Source organism: Sciurus carolinensis, chromosome 7 (genome assembly GCF_902686445.1).
Source record: "Sciurus carolinensis chromosome 7, mSciCar1.2, whole genome shotgun sequence".
Lineage (NCBI taxonomy): Eukaryota > Metazoa > Chordata > Mammalia > Rodentia > Sciuridae > Sciurus > Sciurus carolinensis.
The window spans coordinates 136,403,546-136,422,817 of NC_062219.1; the positions used below are offsets into that span (position 1 = coordinate 136,403,546).

Consider the following 19,272-nt stretch of genomic DNA (forward strand, 5'->3'; position numbering starts at 1 on the left):
ACTAAAGAGCTTGAAAAGTAGAACTGGGACCAGAAGATGACCTTTGAAGGGTCACCTCCCCAGGCAGCATAAGGAAGAACTCCTGAATATCCAGTGTCCCCTAGGTAGAGGTGGTCAGAAATGCAGCCACCACTCTGATCCCTAGACCTGTCCCTGTTACATTCAGAAAATGGAGTTTTTGACTAGAGGGCAGACGGCCTTAACTCTATTTTCTTGAATTAGTTTCCTTTTTCCATTAGACTTCTCAAACCTAGAATAGGTGCTCTCCAGGCAACCCATTCTCTTTTAATTCCATTCTTCAAAAGTCTCAAATTTTGTAGCTTCCTTTCAGTAAGTACCAGTCCATCTTTTATCTTGTAGGCCAGATAAGCAAGTAGGTGGTTTCCTTGTTCGAAGGAAACAAATACCTTAAAAGCAGACATTCTTGCACTCATGTGAAGTCGCGGGTTGGCATGAGCATTGTGCTCTCGCTCAGAGATGGCAGCGGGAGTGAACTGGTGGTAGGACATCACAGACCACTGTGATCTCACACTCTTGGCAGGTACCTCTCCGTTCATGGATGCGCTAACAGCCAATGGAACAACCAACATACAGACGTCTGTTACAGGAGTGACAGCTGGGAAAAGGAAATTTATTGACGACAGAAGAGACCAGCCTTTTGACAAGCGGTTGCGTTTCAGTGTGAGGCAAACAGAGAGTGCCTACAGATACAGAGATATTGTCGTCAGGAAGCAGGATGGCTTCACCCACATCTTGTTATCCACAAAATCATCAGAGAATAACTCACTCAATCCAGAGGTGAGACACTCCTTGGGCCAATTTGTGCTTCATGCTTCTCCTCGCCCCTCTTTTCCCGGCCTGCTTTGCTGAGTTGGCGCTCTTCTCTGTGCTCTTTCTGACCTCCTTCTGGGCCGTCTCGCGATGTCCACCAGAAGGTAGGAGGCAGGCGTGACTTTGGCAGCTTTGCTCCTCACACTTCTGGCTGCAGTGACACAGGGGCAGTAGGCCTGTGCTGCGTGTCCACTCCATTCTCCTGGGCATGTGAGCTCCGTGCAGATTGTGACTCCAGAAGGGGAGATGGTAGCTACACCATTGTCCTCACTCCCCTTCGGGTTCAGGAGCTCTTTATCTGCGGGACGCGCAGTCGCCAGGGGAACGTTTGTGTGCATGCTCTACCTTAGCCGTCATCAGACTCTTAACAGGTTCTTTGTTGTTCAAACAAGATTGAAATGCCCTGGGTCCCAGCCCCTGGGAGGACTGTGTGAACATCCTGGTGTACATAAACTCTTCAGCAGTGTAGCCGAACACAGCCACAAGGACTTCCACAGGACCTAGAAAGTCAGCTTCCAAAGACCCCGGGAGGCTGGTGTCCAAACGCTAATTCTACAGAGTCTCCAGGTCGGGAGTGTTGGCTCTTGCTCTGTACCGCACCAAAGTGTCACGTCTGGTGGTTGCTTGTTTTACACTTGTGAGCATCTTGGGCAAGAACAAACAAGAAAACCAGACTACAGAAAGTTTGTGTGTCTGGGCAGGGTCACTTAACAAGCCAGTCCAGGCCTCTGTACATTTTTAGACTGCAGCGTCCCCTTACTGATTATTTTTAAATGCTTCAGAGAGATCATTTTAAATGAGTTTATGCCCTTCTGAAATTCCCTCCCATGCCAAGTGTACTTAATGTGCTTCTGCACTAAACCATTGAGGTTTCTGTCCCAAGTGTGTTAGGCGGGAGGCTGATGTAAAAAACAACCAAGAAACAGAACTGAACTTGTTCCTTTGAACTGGTTGAATGTGCCACCTGCTGTCCAAACTGTAGAATACCCGCTGGATACCATGTGTGACTTGCTTTATCTGCTTAGAGCCACAGCGGCTGCAGGATATGAAGGTGATACAGATTCACGTCTTTCTACTTATATGTGCTCTGTTTATAATGACTTATATAGTTCTATTTAGTCTCCATTCCCAGCATCCCAGTCTCTGTTACAGAAAAAAAGAAATGTGCAAATTATTTAGTCTTGGTGGGTTTGGCAAACTCCGTCAGGCTGGGAAGCATCTTCTGCAGACAATCTGATAGTAAAATACTGCGCGATTCTGTACCCAAAATGCTCTTTACCACTTGAACTTGTGGTGACTTTCAGGTAATGAGAGAAGTCCAGAGTGCTCTGAACACAGCCGCTGCCGACGACAGCAAGCTGGTGCTGCTCAGCGCGGTGGGCAGCGTCTTCTGTTGCGGTCTTGACTTTATTTATTTTATACGGCGTCTCACAGACGACAGGAAAAGAGAAAGCACTAAAATGGCGGAAGCGATCAGGTACGCAGAAACGGTGTGTTGTACGCGTTGGTTGGGTGTTCTGTGTTTAGTGTTCGGTCTCTGAGAGAACAGGCCCGGGCAAGCCTTGGGGATAAAGGAACAGCTTCTGACCTCCGGAGGCACTAGCAGCAGAATTAAGTAAGTCACCTGTCTCTTCTGTGGGCCTGGCAAAAATGACAGCTTGCCTTGGGCTAGTAACCACTTTCAAGGCTGGCTCACACCCAGAGTATTCAGGAAGGTGCTGGTGATGAGTGGACTACTGGATCATGTCAGCGGGTTTCCATTATTTGTTGTTCTCAGCCCATAAATAAAGATGCATTCCCTCGGTTCCAGATAATAACTGGTTAGTGTTCCCTGGACTCCACCCTGACTTGCTGGGCGCCTCCCTGCCGCGAGAGGAGTTGCTCTGTTAGTGCGGGCGCTGCTCGCTCTGAGCTCCAGCTACAAGACTGGGTAGCAGAGTAGAGAGCGAACCCCCCAGTCAATCCCACTGTTCATTTGTCTTCCATAACCTTTCACTAAACAAGTTCTTCTTATTTTTTAGAATTCATTTTTTAATCGACAGGTAAAAATTGCACATACGGTGGGCAGCATTATGTTTTGTGTGTGTCCACATTGTGGAATGGCCGCGTCAAGTTAGTTGACACGTGCATCGTCCCATGTGCTCATTTTTGTGGTGAGAGCACTTGAAATCTACTTTCTTGCATACAACACATTGTTGTTAGCTGATGTACAGTAGTTTTCTTGACTCAAGCATTTTTAATTGTCTGTTTTATATACACACATAATACAGATTTATTTTTGTTAAATACATGGATTAGTCTGTGTGCTGCTTTTTGCAGCTCACTTTTCTCCTATGACAATAGGACTTAGAGACATTTCCATTTCCTCTGCAGTTGGATTTTCCACTACTACATCATAACAGTATGAAAAACTTCCCTAGAACCAACCAGTGCTGCTGTAAGCACATCCTCTCATTTATCATACTAAGCAAGATGTGTAATTGAAAGTATCTAATTTTTCAGAGGTGGATTTTATTTGAAGTGAATGAAACCATTCACCAACCAGGGAGGCTTGTATTTCCTTACCCTCCTGCCTAAAAGGATGTGTCCCTATGTGGCCCCCTAAGAACCCTTCATGTCTGCCTTTTTAATTTATAGAAGAATAAAAAGGATAAGAGGTGAAGACTTGCAAAATGGCAATAAAGTAGACTGGACCTCCTCCAGAGACTCAGAGAGTTGAAGCTGAGTTTTTGATGATTATTGGGTTTTAACAGGCTCCCAGCCCTGCCTTTTTGGCACTGGGCTTTCTGGTTCCCTAAACTGTTCAGTTTTGTGGGTCTGGCATCTCTCTTTAACAGATCCCCAAGGGGCTTTTCATGGACACGGCCCAGACAGCCCAGCAGAGGTTCCTGGAGCCCCAGGCCTCCTAGTTATGGGGTATTATCTTGGCCTTTCATGATGTGGTTAATAATTTTCTGATCATTGAATTTATACACCTGCATTTAGGAGGTTATTTGTTCCTTAATATTTTGAACATTGCCATTTGGGGGCTATCATGATAATTTGGTTTTTTTTTTTTTTTTTCCCCAGAAATAGCTTAAAATTTTATAATTTGATTTATTAAGTATTATTTTTGGTCTCCTAAATAATTTCAAGCTTGTAGTGTAGCACTCAGTGGCGACCTCTCCTTACTCAGTTTGGATTGAACTGCCTGATCGAGGTGCATGATCCCCCCCAGACACCTCCACAACCTCCAGACTTGCAGCTGTTCCTCACTGCCGCCACGTCCGTCCAGGGTGAATCACGTTATGCCCCCGTGATGACTTTGTTTTCTGTAACATCCCAGTGAATTCACCCGTGGCACAGTGCTGTTGGGTGACTCTCCTGAAATGAGAAAACAGGGTTTGTCCTCCAGTGCCTCCCGAGTTGGGGGAACGCTCTCTAGTGTGGCCCTTGGCAGAGGCCGCAGCTTGTGACATTGGGACTGGTAAAGCAAAGGCAGGTCCGGACAGATTGAGAGACCTCGTTTCTTGAACTTGCGATGACCCCCACTCCCATTTCTTCTCCCAGCCTGCCCCACTCCTGCTCGCCTCGCTGTCCTCACAGAGCATTGGTGTTCTGCAAAAGAGCCAGATCCTACTTCCAGGAAACCCACTTATTTTCCCTCTAAGTCAGTACATTTTTGTCCATGTCAATTTTTCTTAATATACTTTGGCAGGATCAGAAAAATAATTAGTTACACCAGATTCACTTAACCTTTTTCTTGCTCATTTGCATTTAAATTAATTTTTATATGGTAAAATTGGCTTATACACAAAAACTCTTACTTTGGATATATATATCTTTTTGTTGTTATTTCTGTGGCGTCTTGTCTCAAATTCCTTGAAACTTTCAAAGGACTGCATCGTAGCAATGCCAAAAGAAATGGAAAAGAAGATTGGACTAAACATTAGGTTGCCAGGTTGCTACTTCTGTTATCGGAATTGTTGGAGATAACCAATTTGCAGATTCATTGTAATGAAATGTCCAGCACATTAGTGATAAACAAGAATTACCAGAAATCAGTTTGTGCCCTAGGCTTTTGAAGTCTGCAGGAACAGGAGCTTGATTTCCAGTGTGCTGGACGAGGAAGGAGCCTCTCCCCAGGAGCTGGGCATCTCCCACCAAGGAGAGAGCACAAGAGGAGGGGCCCTGTCACGCAGGCAGCAGATTAGAGGACAAGAGAGAAAACAAAGGAGGCGTAAACCGCCCTGATCTTGACCTCTTCCCCATTCAGTCCTTCCAGGCACTCAGGATGAATAGCTCAGCTGAGAAAAGGCAGGGACCGGCCATTGAAGCCCTCTCAGCCTCTTTTCCCTAAATAATTCCAAGTCTCACCTTAGGTGATTATCTAACTTTTTGATGTCTGTGCATTGGTAAAATGTTTATAATTTTGCTTGATTATAAATCTTTTTTTAAAACTAATTTTATGGTATCTCTTTTTCTTCCCTGCCATCCCCAGCATAGCGTTTAACTCAGTTCACAAATAATTAAAAGGAAACACATGAAAATTCAGTCATGTTGCATTTCGCGCATTTGGCCATTAGTTTGTCTTGTTTTAGTTGTGAATACCCTTGCTTCACACCCAGCACAAGCGGTGGTCTCCCTTGATGCAGGCTGATTAGGTCCTGCCCAGGTCCAAGGACTGTCCCCACTCCCCACACCTCAGGATCTATAGCTCTCAAGTTTAAGTCCTTTGTGGCCCTGAGAAGTTTCTTCTAGACACAGCATTTCTAGAGAGATTTTTTGGTTTTATTTCTTAACAAAACACATTTCTCTGCACACCGTGTTTTTTTTCTGGCATTGTGAAGCTCACACATCAAAATGGCCAGTTCCCTCTGAGAGAGAAAATCTTTGTTCTGGAGTGTGCTGGTGAATTCAGACCCTCCTAAAAAGAGCTTCAGTTTCAGTTGAACTTGTTGTTCCAGGCAAAAATCAAACTAAAATTTCAGTTGCAAAAATTTCAGCAGACTGCTAAAACCCCAGTTCTGATTTTTCTTCATCTCATTAGAAGCAGGTTTTAAAAATTTGTTTCATATAAACATCTAACATGAGGGGATAATGAGACTTTATGAAGAAATTCATTCCTCTCTCTGTTTCTCTAAGGACTCATTTTATTATTACCCTGATTTCATGTCGCTACCAGCCCTGGTGGTTTCCAGATGCCAGCACCGGGCCATGTTCTGCTCCACCTGAGCTTGCAAGTGGAGCTGTTCCAAGCACTGGAGGAGACACATTTGGGGAGCATCTGCTCCATATCATGGAGACAAGTCAGCAGCTCTTTCCAAGGGGCATCAGTAACTGAGGGTAGAAATGTCTTTCCATCTGGTGTCACTGACCCAAAAGCTCAAACAGCAGCACAACTGAAGTAGCTCTGCATAGACTCTCCAGGCTCATTTCAAGAGCCTTGCTCAGAGGTTGTCTGACTGTTTCATTAGACCCAGTGTGATCTTTCTAACAGTGCCTCGGGCTTTGTCACTTAGAAAGTCTTAGTGCAGCTCTTCATTTGAATGAATGAATTCTTGCTCAGCGCAGAGATCCCACAGACCTCAGGGGTCTTGCTCTGACTGGAGCTTAACAAGCTGCTCAGCTCCAGGCCCCTCCTTGCCAGGTCTTCACACAAACTCCTGTGCATGCTCACCCTCCTCACCTCCCGACCTACCTCCTCCAGAAACACTGGCCCTTCTGCCAGTGTTGGGGATGGGAGCCCTGTCCAAGTATGCTGAGCATGAATTTCAGAGATCTCAACAGATCACTCCAGCTTTTTTAGCTGAATTACAGAGAGCATGGGATGGCTATTTTCAGTTCTAACAAGGGCTTCAGGTTTAGAATCCAGCCAGTGTGAGAGCACTCTTTATTGTTTCCAATCTAGAACTTGGACTGCCTAAAGGGATTCTCTTGTGTTCATTCTGGTGTGTGATCCCCCCTTTCTCCCGTGTTAGATCATAATAAGAAACCAGCTCTGAGCGTGGCCTCTGGGACTGCGAGGCAAATGCCCATTCCCAGTATGGTCTGACACCAACCTCCCCAAGTTGAAAAGCGGCTTACTTTTCCATCCAGATCCTGAAGCAGTGTTGGCTCTGTTCAGTAAAATCTGCATGCCCTGCGGTAGCCACCCCACCCTTGCCTTGCTGTCCTCTGAGCTGCTGCCATGGTGGAATCTGCCAACAATTCAGAAGAGGGTGCAGGCGCGTGCCTGGTGGGCCTGCGGTTCTTCTCTGCTGAGTCATGTCCTGCGCCAGCCTGTTCTCACACCCCAGGTCGTTCAGTCTAGTTCAGTCCAAGCTCGGGACGTACCTGCTGTTCCCAGATAACTGGTGAGCTGCCCGCCTCGCTATGTCCTGGCTCTTGCTAAGCCTTTACAACGCGCAGTGAATAAAGCCGCTGTCCACAACTTCTGGGAGAGGGCCTTAAACAAATCTCAGCTCATGATGATTTCCAGAGTGTGCATCTCGGTAAAAAGTGAGTTCCATGGTAGATTTTTTTTCATCTGCTCAAATATGCGATGTTTTGAGTAATTCCCCATTTATTTTTCATTTTAGAAACTTCGTGAATACTTTCATTCAGTTTAAGAAGCCTATTATTGTAGCAGTAAATGGCCCAGCCATTGGACTAGGAGCATCCATATTGCCTCTTTGTGATGTGGTTTGGGCTAACGAAAAGGCTTGGTTTCAAACACCCTATACTACCTTCGGACAGAGTCCAGATGGCTGTTCTACCGTTATGTTTCCCAAGATTATGGGAGGAGCATCTGTGAGTACCTTTAAAAAAAAAAAAAAAAAAAAAAAAAGATCATTCTAGAAAATGTCCTGAAGAAATCTAGTGTGGTTGTTGTTTTTCTCAAAATACAGTGTGTCACTCTGTGGGAACTTTCCATCAAATACACTTGTAATTGAGATTTTGGTTCATGGGACATTATGATGTTGTTTTGCATTCTTCCTAGAAAAGGACCCCATTCATACAGAAGCCTACAACTTTGCAGAGCCAGCACCAGTCACCACTGATAATTCCCCAGTTGTAAGCCAGAAACAGAGTTTGCAGTCAAAAACTTCTTTAACCTAATAACCTAAAACTTTGCACTTACAAGAAAAAGCAATGAGGGAGCAGAGTTTACAAAGAATATAGGTGGGGTTTTCCCTCATTTAATTTTGGTTTCATTTCTTAACTGGGTAAACAAGTTCACCATAGTGTGTATTTGAGAGCTTTAGATTCCTCGAGTGGTGACACAGTGACACACACCTCCTTCCTTGGTCCTTGAAATGGGCAAGAGGCGGTGCCACTGGGGTGCTTCCCAGAAGCTGATGCCAGGAAGGCCGGAGGAGACCTGGGCACCTGTCGAAGAGACAGGGAGGAAAGGGGACTGCAGGCTCTGCACACCGGGAGCTCTGGAGCCCAGGTGGTGGGCCTGCCGGGCTGCTGCCTTTGTGTCCATCATCATCACGTGGGGGATGCTTGGCAAGAGTGTCGTGCCCGTGAATGAGGTGGCTCTGCAGCTGAGGGAAACCCCAGGAATCCAGTGGCTGTCACTGATGGCACCGCCCCGGCTGAGGCAGGACCTCCCTTGAGGGGCTCCTAGCCGCACGTCTCCACGTGTAGTCCAGCCGGGTGCTGCTGGGAGTAGTTCCTCCGGGTTCCAGGCCCCTCCCCAGGGCAGTCTTAGAGGAGGAGCTCAGACAGGAATAGCTGTCAGACAAGAACCCCTGAGAGGATTAGAGTGGGCCATGAGAGCTTGCAGAAGGAAGAGGGTATTTGCATCCTCTCGTATGTGCCATGAAAAGAATGGCATTACGGAGAGGGACTGGGAGGCTCGCTTTACTGAGTGATCAGAGCTCACCAGAAATAAGGCCTGTGGACCCCAGTGCACCCGGATATGACCCCCGAGATGGCACAGCTTCCATGGCGGGACTCTTACCATTGTTCAGTCTAGTCACCAGAAAAACCTCAGACCAACCCAGACCCCAGGGCAGCCTGCAGATACTGAGCAGTGCTCCTGAAAAGTGTCAAGGGCATAGGAGACACTGAGACTGGACCATTGTAGACAGGAGGACAGGGCATGTGACAGCTCTAAGCAGTACTGGGATCCCAGGTCAGAGAAAGGGCATGAGCGGGGCACTGGCAAGAGTGGTGCCGGGTCTGCAGTTGACTGAGTCGTGTGGTGTGGTGACGTTCCTAAGATGGTATCTAGCATGTTAATGTAGGGAGGATGGGGGACCGGCTAATGGGGACCCTTGAGACATTTCGATGATGTTTCCGCAAGCCTAAATGTATTGGAAAAGTGGAGTTCCCCCTATACCCCAAAACGCGAAGCTCAGTGAGCAAGCAGCAGACCCACTGCCACTCTGTCCTCAGCCTTCCTGCTTCTCAGCTGGATGTGCCCTCACCACATTCTGCTGATGGACCCTCATCCCTAAGGGGCCCGAGGCCTGGTCACCCGCACTGCTTGAGCCGAGTGACACCATAGGGCAGGGCAGGACCTAGAATGTCCTGCTTTCCTTTGCCAGGCTCTGCATCCCTCCTGCTGGGGACACAAGCTGTAGAAGGCGTTGGATACACCGTGTGTGCCACAGATCCGGAGACGGTGCCATTCTCAGAGCGCACTGCTGCCTTGGTGCTCTGCCGGCCTCAGGCCTCCTGACCCTGCACCAGGCCACAGCTTCTGTGGGTGCTGTGCGTGGCTCAGCCAGAGGGCCCCATGGCCCTGGCCCCCTTCCATGAGTCCTCCTCCGCAAGGAGGGCCTTCTGGTCAGGCATGATGCTCTGTGGCCCTGCGCCTGGACTAGACCCTCCGTACCTCAGGCGTGTTACCTGAGGCTCTGCTGTTACCAGGCAGCACTGGGGGTGGGGACATTCCCATTGGAATAATCAACTTGCCACCATGCCGGACTTTGAGGCAGCAGTAGCTAAATCACCTTGCAAGCCAGAGTCTGTGCATGGAACTCCGTCCCTCAAACCAAGAGCACTCGGTTTGTAGGGCTGTCAGGTCCGCACTGGGGTGGCCGCAGTCAAGACTAGACCCCTGACCAGCTGTCCAAGCCACCCGCCCCTGTCGTGAGCCAGTGCTCTAAACTTGATCCCCTTCTGCTGCCCCAGGTGGGTACCCAGGAGCAACCCCCATTTGGTAGCATTTCCTCGCCTTGGTTCTTCATAGCCATTACTATGTAAGGCACCAGTGAAGTTGCTGTCCCCCATTTTTGGCTTGCACACCCCCACACTGGCCATGCACAGTCACAGGGAACCCCCCACGTGGCCATAGGCATGGGCTAAGGCAGGACACCTGTGCAGCAGAGGTGGGGCCTGCTCACGCGTCTGCCACTCGCCCTGCCTGACCTCACACCTGTGGGTCTGGTGGAACTCAGCTTCTGGCGGACATTTCTGGCACATCCTCATCTGGTGTCCCATGCGCTCTAGCGAGGCCCTACCGACACTCCAGGCACATCCTGCTCCTGGACGTTGAGGGCTGTCCTGTGACCCTCCCCCTGGCACTTACCAGGAGCTCCACATGCCTCTTGCCCTGCCCCTCCACTGCCAGTCACAGCTGTCCTGGCCCTCCTGCTCTGCCCAGAATGAACCCCCACTTTCAGAACCATCCAGCATTGACCTCTCATGCCCTGGGCCAGATGCTCTTAGAGTGAGACCCACGAGTCTTGCCACAGTCCCTACCAGTCCCTTCTGGCTGGCCCTGGGATTACCCTCGGGGAGATAAGTTACAGGCCTAACAGCAGAGAGAAGAGGGGTCTCAGCTTGTCTCAGATGGGACAGGTCTCAGTGTCGTCCCAAGAGAGTGAACACCCACACTGCCTTCAAACAGGACAGCAGTGTTCTCAGTGGGGACAGTTGGACATTCTGTAGTCACACAGGGTCAGGACATCCACCCAGAGGTCCCCATGTCAAGCTTTGTGGTCCCCTGGCCGTCCCTCTTCTCGCAGTCTAACTGACCTCCCCGGGGGTTGACTCATGAGCGTGGCCATCTGGCTGGCAGGCCCCAGGCAGGGCTGGGTCTCAGCTCTCTGCCTTCTTGCCGCCCAGGAGCCCCACTCTTTGCATTCAAGGTGACAGACTGTTCACGTGAACACACAGATGGCCCACTGGCACCTGCCTGACCCGGGTGGCAGTCCTCCCTGCCAGCCAGCAGGGAAGCAGGCCGGCCCCCAAATCCCTCCTGTCACAGGGCACTTCTGGAAGCTGAGGTGGAGTTTGGCAAGTGGGATTTGGTGAGTTCGGTGTCATCATCCATGAAGGGGCAGGAGGAAGTAGGGTTGGGCAGAGGGCAAAGCCTTGTCCAGCCTCAGAAGCTCCAGAGCCTGCATGGCCTCATAGTTACTCCAGGTACCCTCACCACACCTGGCCATGTGGGTACAACAGCAGCCCCAGGAAGGGCCAGTCCATGGGTGAGGCCACCTGAGAAGTTCTCAGTTGCCTGCTGACCTCCTCCCAGCAGCTGGGCAGCCGGCATTTCCTGGGCTGGGGGCATGTGTGTGTCCACCCCTGGTGACGCTGCACACATTCCATGAAGAATGGGTCATGTCTGTGTTGTCTGTCTCATCCATGTCATCAGGCTGCACCCACCTGACACTGCCTGACTCCAGGTTAAAGTCGTCATCAGCAAGATTTCTCTAAGTGGGATTTATCACTGTGAAGAGGTGATTTCCTGACATTTACTAACAACTCTGGCGGTAAAGAATCCTTATCAGCAGTGACATTATGCCAGTAAACCGGCTCATTTTGAGTTTTCTCCAGAGTTTGGGGATTCTGTTGTCTCCCACTGTAGGATCATGTTTGTGAAGGTGCAGGTGCACAGGAAGGGCAGATCTGGAGGAAACAGTAGGCGAACTTGAATCAGACACCTTTTGGGCAAAGCATTTTGGAAGGGGAGCCCTTGGGCCAAGTGCTGCTTAGCGAAGGAGGTCTCAGCGTTCACCGTGCTTGGGGAGATTTGTAAGTGGCTTGAAGTTGGCCACGTCATTTGCAAATCTTGGTCAGTTGTTTTCCCCACTGGATGGGTCTTGACAAATTGATATGTACAGGGGCAGCTACACTCACCCGGGGCAACGTCACCCCAGCCCAGGGGGCGTGGGGCAATGTGTCTCTAAATGTTTTTTTTGATTGTCCCAAGTGAGGTGGTGCTAGTCAGTAGAGGCCAGGGGAGCTGCTGCAGCACACAAGGCCACCCCCACACCAAAGTTAGGCCATCCCGGAATGACTCCAGGGCCCAGAGGGAAACACGGCCCTGGCAGGGGGAGGAGCCTCACTTCACACCTGCAGATCTGTCACATTTCAGGCACAGTATTTGAACCTCTGACCTCTGGGCAAAAAGTAAATAAATGCTGTTGAGGTGACGCATACTGTGGTAGCTCTTGTTGAAATGATTCAGTTTCTTTTTTGAACTTTTGGTGTATCTGAGCTTTCAACAGCCTGAAGCAAGACTGAGGATAACCAGGGATCACGTGGTCTTGAAACAAGCTGTGCGAGCCCTCCATCCATGCGGGGGAGGCAGACTTAGCCACAGGTGCAGCCATAGCCGTGGCAGTAACTGTCCCCAAGAGACATTGATGGAGTGCCTGCAAAGTCACAGGCCTGCGTCAGACTCCGCCACCCCACCCCCAATGAGCCTATGTGCTTGGGGGAGCGGTGTTCAGGTATTGTGATTCAGTCTCAGCTGAGGAGAGCACAAAGAATGACCCAGGCCCCCAAACGCAGGCCCCACTCATGAGCGTGGACCTCTGGGTCCTCACAGGGCATTTGGCTGGAGAAGTGCCTAGTCAGTGACCCACGTCCTTCCCTGAGTTCACCAACAAGAGCTGCCCTCCTAGGGAATTTAGAGATGGTGGCCCCAGGGAGTAAGTGGCAGGACCCTGGCCACAGCGTCCCCCGTTTGAAACCCCGGCGGCCCCTGTCAGCTTTCCCTCCTCACCTCCTCGTGTCCTCTTTTTGACTGAGGTCTCCATTTCACTTTCCTCCAGCATTCCTCATAGATCCAGGTGGGGTTGTGTAACAAGTTTAAAAATACTTAGACAGCTTTGACCACATCAGGTGTTTTCCTGGGTTGTCTACATGTGGTCTTGTGTTCAGTCTACAGCTGGTGACTTTCCCAGAAACCACATCTTCTGTTATTTAGGTAAAAATTCAAAACCTCCCATTTTAAGACTATTGAAAATTGTGGGGAGGGGGATGGTTTGCATGATTCAGATGGAGTCTGTTTAATCTGCACATCTGATCAAGGACCATTTTTTTCTCAATGGTTGGTTGGTTATTTTAATGACCAAAGCACACATTTGCCTGAGTGTAAGTGGGAAGCATTAACAACCTGGGTCCGGCCCAGCATTGATACTCGGGTGAACTCAGAAATGCCCTTTGTAGTCCCATCCAGCTGGAGACTACCAGAGTTGGGAAAGGACGGGCGCAGAGCCGGCGGGCTCAGGAGGCAGACAGACCACAAACAGTTTGCTAGCTAGAGGGAAAGGCAGTTCTGATGGCAGGCGCAGGTCCAAAGAACCAGGAAAGGGATGACAGCAATGTTCAGGCTGCACGTTGACCTGAAGGGGCAGCAGAAAGTAGCATGGAAAGGCTGGAGGAGAAAAGCCTGGTGACGCTCGCTCCTCGCTCCTCACTGCTCCCGGGCCAGGCGGTCACTAGGTAGCCAGGCCTGGCAGGCTCTGTGGTTCAGGTTGGTCTTGAGACATACTTCCTACTTGGCCAAAGGGGGACTGAGTGGTGGTGTTTTCTTCACTGTATGGTGACTCAGAGACAGAATCTAGGGAAGGAGTGTTCAGCACTTCACTGAGCTTGCCATGGGGGCCCTGTTCTGTTTTCCTTCCTCACTGCGTTGGAATCTGCCTTCAGAAAAGCTGTCTTCACAGCCAACAGTAAGGGCACGTCAGATTTCTAACTCCACTGTTTATTTACAGACCCATACTTCAAATTATAAAGGGCTGTTCATTCAGGCTGGGGGTTGAGCAGAACATTCCAGACTCTTCACACATTCAAACTCTGTCCCAAGACTGAGCCTGAAAACAGCCTGCGCTTAGGGAGGTGATTAAGAACCTTGCAGACTCATCTTGTGAGGCGCCTGTGCCCACCCGCTTCTCTGATCTGCTCTGTTGAAGGGGCAGACCAGCCACCGACTGGCTGTGCACGTGGCCTTCACTGTCCACCGAGGGATGCCCTCGCTAACTGTAGGCCTTTCTGTGATGTCTTTGCTCATGGTCAGATCTTCAAAACCGTGGAGTTGGGGGGTCCTAGGAAGGTTAGCCCTGCAAGAGACCACGGGCAGGAAATTGTCACGTTAGGCCACTCTGTCACATGTGCGCTCCCCTTCTCAACCTGTCCCAATGTGAGCCAATCTGTACACAGTGTACAGACACCTGAAAAGTGACCCGGAATCCAGGACAAATCAACTTCAGATGTACACGTGTAGTTTTTTTAAACAAAAGCCCCTGTTAACTTTGTCCAGCGAGTCACTGAAGTAACCATGTTAGCCCTCTCAAACAGACGACAGTAATTTTGTACACATTCAGGTCCTGCACTTTAATATCCGGGTGACCAGTGTGGCCTCCCGAGTTTCCCCAGCAGCACACGCTGCCACTGAAACATTGGCTCTGTGTATCTAGAGCAAGCCACCTTGGCCTCCCTCGGATGTGGAAAATGCCCTGTCCCTCTGCCTGGCTCAGATCTTGGCTGTGAGTTAGCACATGGTATTACGGCTCATTTCCCCATGTCTGTTTGAAGAAGCCGCTGACCTGGCCACCTCTCACTTGCCCAGTATGCCCCACCGACCGTGCCTTGCCTGGGGCTTATTCTTGGTGGCGGCCACTGGAAGACATGGCAGACTCCGGCACTTTCAAAATCCATCTCAGTTTGGATGTGTGAGGGGTGGGTTTTGGGGACGGGTCTTCTCCGCCTGCCTCCTCCCCACAGTTTCACACCACGTCAACTCTTCTTGTTTCAGGCAAATGAAATGTTACTCAGCGGGCGGAAGCTGACCGCACAGGAGGCCTGCGGCAAAGGCCTGGTCTCCCAGGTGTTTTGGCCGGGGACCTTCACCCAGGAAGTCATGGTTCGGATCAAGGAGCTGGCCTCGTGTAATCCAGTTGTACGTCCAGTTGGTTCTTTTACCTGTTACTTTAAAAAATTTTTTTAAAAAGCCTTTTCCTGCAGAGAGCCCACAGATTAGATGCATTTCAGCTCGGCCACCTTCATGCACAAACTACAGTGGGTGCTCTCACCCCAGACCTATTGACCGTCCCCCTCTTCGAGCATCACCCACAATTAAAGGCGTAGACTTCAGTTTGAATTTTGGTAACTTAAAATGTCCACTGAATGTCTACCACAACCAACACTGATAGCAATCTTTGTTGCTTGTAAAGCCCTTTCATATAATCACATTTATTGTCCCCCACACACAGTAAGCCTAAATTTTTTTGTTTGATAAATGTCCTGACTACTCGTCTCTAACAAATGACATGCACTAGATTATAGGATGAAACTGTAACTCTCATCTAAACTTTCCTAGACGTGAACAAACTTCATAATTAACATAATTAAACTTTGTTTAGAAATGCCCTCAACAGGTGTTCTCAGAGTTTTCACTGAGCATCCAGGGAGTGGATGTCTAGTTCAGGTGTCCACACCTGCCCACGGCAGGAGTGCTTGGGTCCGAGACTGGTCCAGCGGTGAGGGAGGCAAGGGAACAGCCACCCAGCCATCTCTCAGTTGCCAAAAAGCCGTTTGAGGTTGGGAATTAGCCAACATCTAAGTAGAGTCACCCTTCCATACCTACACGGGGTGCTTCCTGGCCTCCCTACATCAAATCCACGCATGCTCAGGTCCCCTGTAGAAAAGGCCTTAGTATTTGTGTTCTGTGCACGTTCCCCGTTTCACTTTAAATCATTTCTAGATGACGTACAATGCCTAATGCAATGTAAATAGTACGTGGGTAGTTGTTCTTTATTCCTTATTGTTCTTTATTATTTAGACAAGAAAAAGTCTGTACGTGTTCAGTACAGACACAGTGGGTTTTCCAGATATCTTCAGTGCAGTGTTAGAATCCACCTGTGGAACCCACAGATAGCCGGCCAGCTGTTCTGACGTGTTGCAGGGTGGGCGCTGCTGACTACTGTAACACGCAGCGGCTCGATTTCGATGCTGACCCCAGGTGTGCAGATGCACGGCCTGCTAACTCGCCACCTGTCGTCCGGTGCAGGTGCTGGAGGAGTCCAAAGCCCTCGTGCGCTGTAACATGAAGATGGAGTTGGAGCAGGCCAACGAGAGGGAGTGTGAAGTGCTGAAGAAGATCTGGGGCTCGGCCCAGGGCATGGACTCCATGTTAAAGTACTTGCAGAGGAAAATCGATGAGTTTTGATTGGCAGGCCGCGTGCCAGCAACACTGGAACTGGTTCGAGCAGAACACCCGTGGCTCCCAGTTGCCACAATCCATCCTCACAGCCTGAAACAAGTTTACCCGTAGCACACGCTTTGCAGCAGGGCTGGAAACATCCAGGCTATTTATTACCGAGGAGTTTTTAAGTACTGTAACTTTCAAATAAATAACTACAAAGCTCCTTTGTGCAAACGTCATTATTTTATACTTATATACTCACAAGTATAAAAGTATAATGGTGAGCACTAGGCTGCTCTTGGAAGCTCTAACTTTTGTTTTCCTTGGCTAGTACTGTATAAAAAAAGAAATGTGTTGTATTCATTTTGGGTGATAGAAAAGTCTGGAATAACGTTTGTTTTCCTCATTTCTTGTCTTTTTTTTTTTCCTTCTCGAACACAGAATCTGAAGGGGTATTAGCCAACCTCACCTCCCCCTGCCCCAAATAGAGATAAAAAAAGACCTGAGACAGTTCCCTTTGTCTCCAAGGGGAGAGGTACAAATACCTCAGAGATGGAAAATTCTAAATCAAAAGTAGGACTTACCTTTCAGGAAAAGTAGTTCCGCTGAAAGATACAAACATGCACTTAGGATTTATGCTGACATGTCATTTGATTCTCCTTTCTTAATATGTCTAGTTCTTACCCAGTTAACCTGAAGAAACCACCGTCTCTCCAAGAAAGCTTGTTTTGCAGTATTAGTGAGTCACTGAATAGCTTCAGTATGAATATCTAAGTTATGAGTTAGTCTTAGTGGGTTTTAAATAGTTCTTCTGACCCTTTTGAAAAATAACTACATAAGCACTTCTTGTTGCTGGGTGAGAAACACTCTGTTATATTGGTTTTCTATCTGCAGATATGATTGATAAATTACACCAAAAAAAGTATTTTTATGTTTATAAAGTGTAATTTTTAGGTTCACTTAGAATATATTTTATTTAATAAGTTAAAGTTCTTTTGGCACACTATTAAATACAGAAACTCCTTTCCAAACAAAAAAGAACTACCTTATATTCGACATTTAATGTTCTTGGCCTCTGCTTTTGTCTCCACCGCATCCTGAGTACAGTTCAGTGTCCAAGAGTGCCCTGTGTGGACGGGGCTCACGTTCCTTTCAGGAGTGGGGACTGATTCCTGACGACAGAGCCTGTTATTAGTTAGGCTTCTGGGCTTGCAATCATATTGAATGTATGAAGAATGAAATAAAATCAAAACCTTATTTTTGTACAGTTTTGAAGTTTATACTTAGAACTGACCCCTCCCCGGCCACGCGGAGAGCTGTACAGTGTGTAAATCTGCCTTTACCTGGATTGATTGGTACAGTATTTTTGCATCTGTGGGACCTACTTTTTGTTCAGTAGTTTGAACTATATATAAACTGTACAATCTGTAAAGTTTTTATAGAATAAATATTCAGCTGTGAAAACTGGTTAAATAAAACTAATATTTCTTAACACATTTGAAATGTTTCTTTGATTCTTCACTTACAAGGTTTCTCATGAGATGTTTTCTCTGATCTTTTCTGAGAAATATACAAATGTACTTAAACATCTGTGCGGTTGAATGGGATGACTATACCTGTGTAACTCAACTAGCTAGGAAATAGAATACAACCAATCAGATCCTGCCAACCCATATTTTCCTCAGTCCCGCTACCTGCCTGGATTTTTGTCAACCATTACTTGCTTCTCTATCCAAGAAAATATTCCTAAATTACATTGCTTAGTGCTGTTAATTTTTTACACTTACATCACACGCAAGTTCTGTGATTTCCCTCTGTGACTTATTTCTTGTGTACCCACACCTGTGGTGTAGATATTTTCATTCCTGTCTTAGAGGTAAGGAGGCTTCCCTTTTAAACATTTGGCCCAAGTCACATAGGTCAGGGTTAAGTCTGACCAGTGGCAAAACCCGCATTCCAGCCACTACACATGGTTTCTGCTTTCTAGAATTGACAAGTAGGGAACTAACCCAGGAAATTCTCAGATTGGACTTGGCACAATCCAGGCTTTGTTGGCCGCACCCCCACTTCTCTGAAGCTCAGAGGAACATGGGAAACGAGTGAGGCTCTTCAATTCATGCCCAGGTGGTGAGGGTGGAAGGGAATGGAATCTTCCGTACTGGTGGACGTCTAAAAGTTCAACTTGATGGAATTGGACAGTAACTGTCAACAGATCGTTGAGAACCTGGACCCACCAATTCCATTTGTAAGGAATAAGTTTGTTAAATATAAATCACCTTAGGGAATGAATTCTTACCAGAAATGTGAGAAGAGGGACCCTGTGCAGGTCGGTTCACCTCAGGATCGTGCCTGATGGTGAAAAGTCAGAAACAGCACAAGTGTCCTTCGGTAGGGTTCTGGTTAAACGATGGTCCCTGCCTGGAAAGGGTTCGACTTGGTTTTGCAGCTTTATGGTGGTGCAAAAACAATACACAGTCAGTAGAAATTGTGCCTTTGACTTTTGAGTGTATTCTCTTGGCCGGGAGAGATGGGGTCTTCCAACTCTCGAGAGGCTGGGCAGCAGCAGCTGCTAGTGGGCTCAACAGCCATGTGGGAAGCACCCGCGCGCCTGCTGCCCAGCAGGACCCTCGCAGTTACCTGTGGCAAATGCAGTTTCAACTTTCAGGGTTATTGGCCGTCATAAGTTGAGGCACAGCTGTGTTTAACACCCACCCGGTGGAATACACAGCTACTGAAAAAGAGCGGAGCCAGTCATGGTGGCCCACGCCTGTCATCCCAGTGACTTGGGAGGCTGAGGCAGGAGGGTTGCAAGTTAGAGGCCAGCCCAGCAACTTAGTGAGACCTTGCCTCAAAAACTTAAAAAGGGCTGGGGATGTGGCTCAGTGGGTAAGCACCCTTGGGTACAATCCCTGGTACAAAAAGAAAGAAAAAGAATGGAGTATTAATAAAATAATATACTGAAGAGAGCAACCATACTTTATGTTTTTAAAAGCTTAAAGGGATACACACACACAAAATGATACTCTTGTATTTATTAGGTCCTCTCCCTTTCCTGGTGCTTCCTCGCTCCTGGGTCTGAAAAGAAGGCG

General features: G+C 48.3%; 1 protein-coding gene across 1 annotated transcript in view; it reads left to right on the forward strand.

Annotated features, from left to right (window-relative positions):
* Nucleotides 1–17,667, forward strand: part of Cdyl (chromodomain Y like) — a 183,217-nt gene extending 165,550 nt beyond the window's left edge. The window contains exons 3-7 of the mRNA XM_047558651.1: nucleotides 542–798; nucleotides 2,136–2,308; nucleotides 7,392–7,602; nucleotides 14,795–14,938; nucleotides 16,049–17,667. Coding sequence (XP_047414607.1) covers nucleotides 542–798; nucleotides 2,136–2,308; nucleotides 7,392–7,602; nucleotides 14,795–14,938; nucleotides 16,049–16,207 — 944 coding nt within the window. The 3' untranslated portion in view covers nucleotides 16,208–17,667. The remainder of the gene's footprint in view (nucleotides 1–541; nucleotides 799–2,135; nucleotides 2,309–7,391; nucleotides 7,603–14,794; nucleotides 14,939–16,048) is intronic.
* Nucleotides 17,668–19,272: the final 1,605 nt, after the last annotated feature.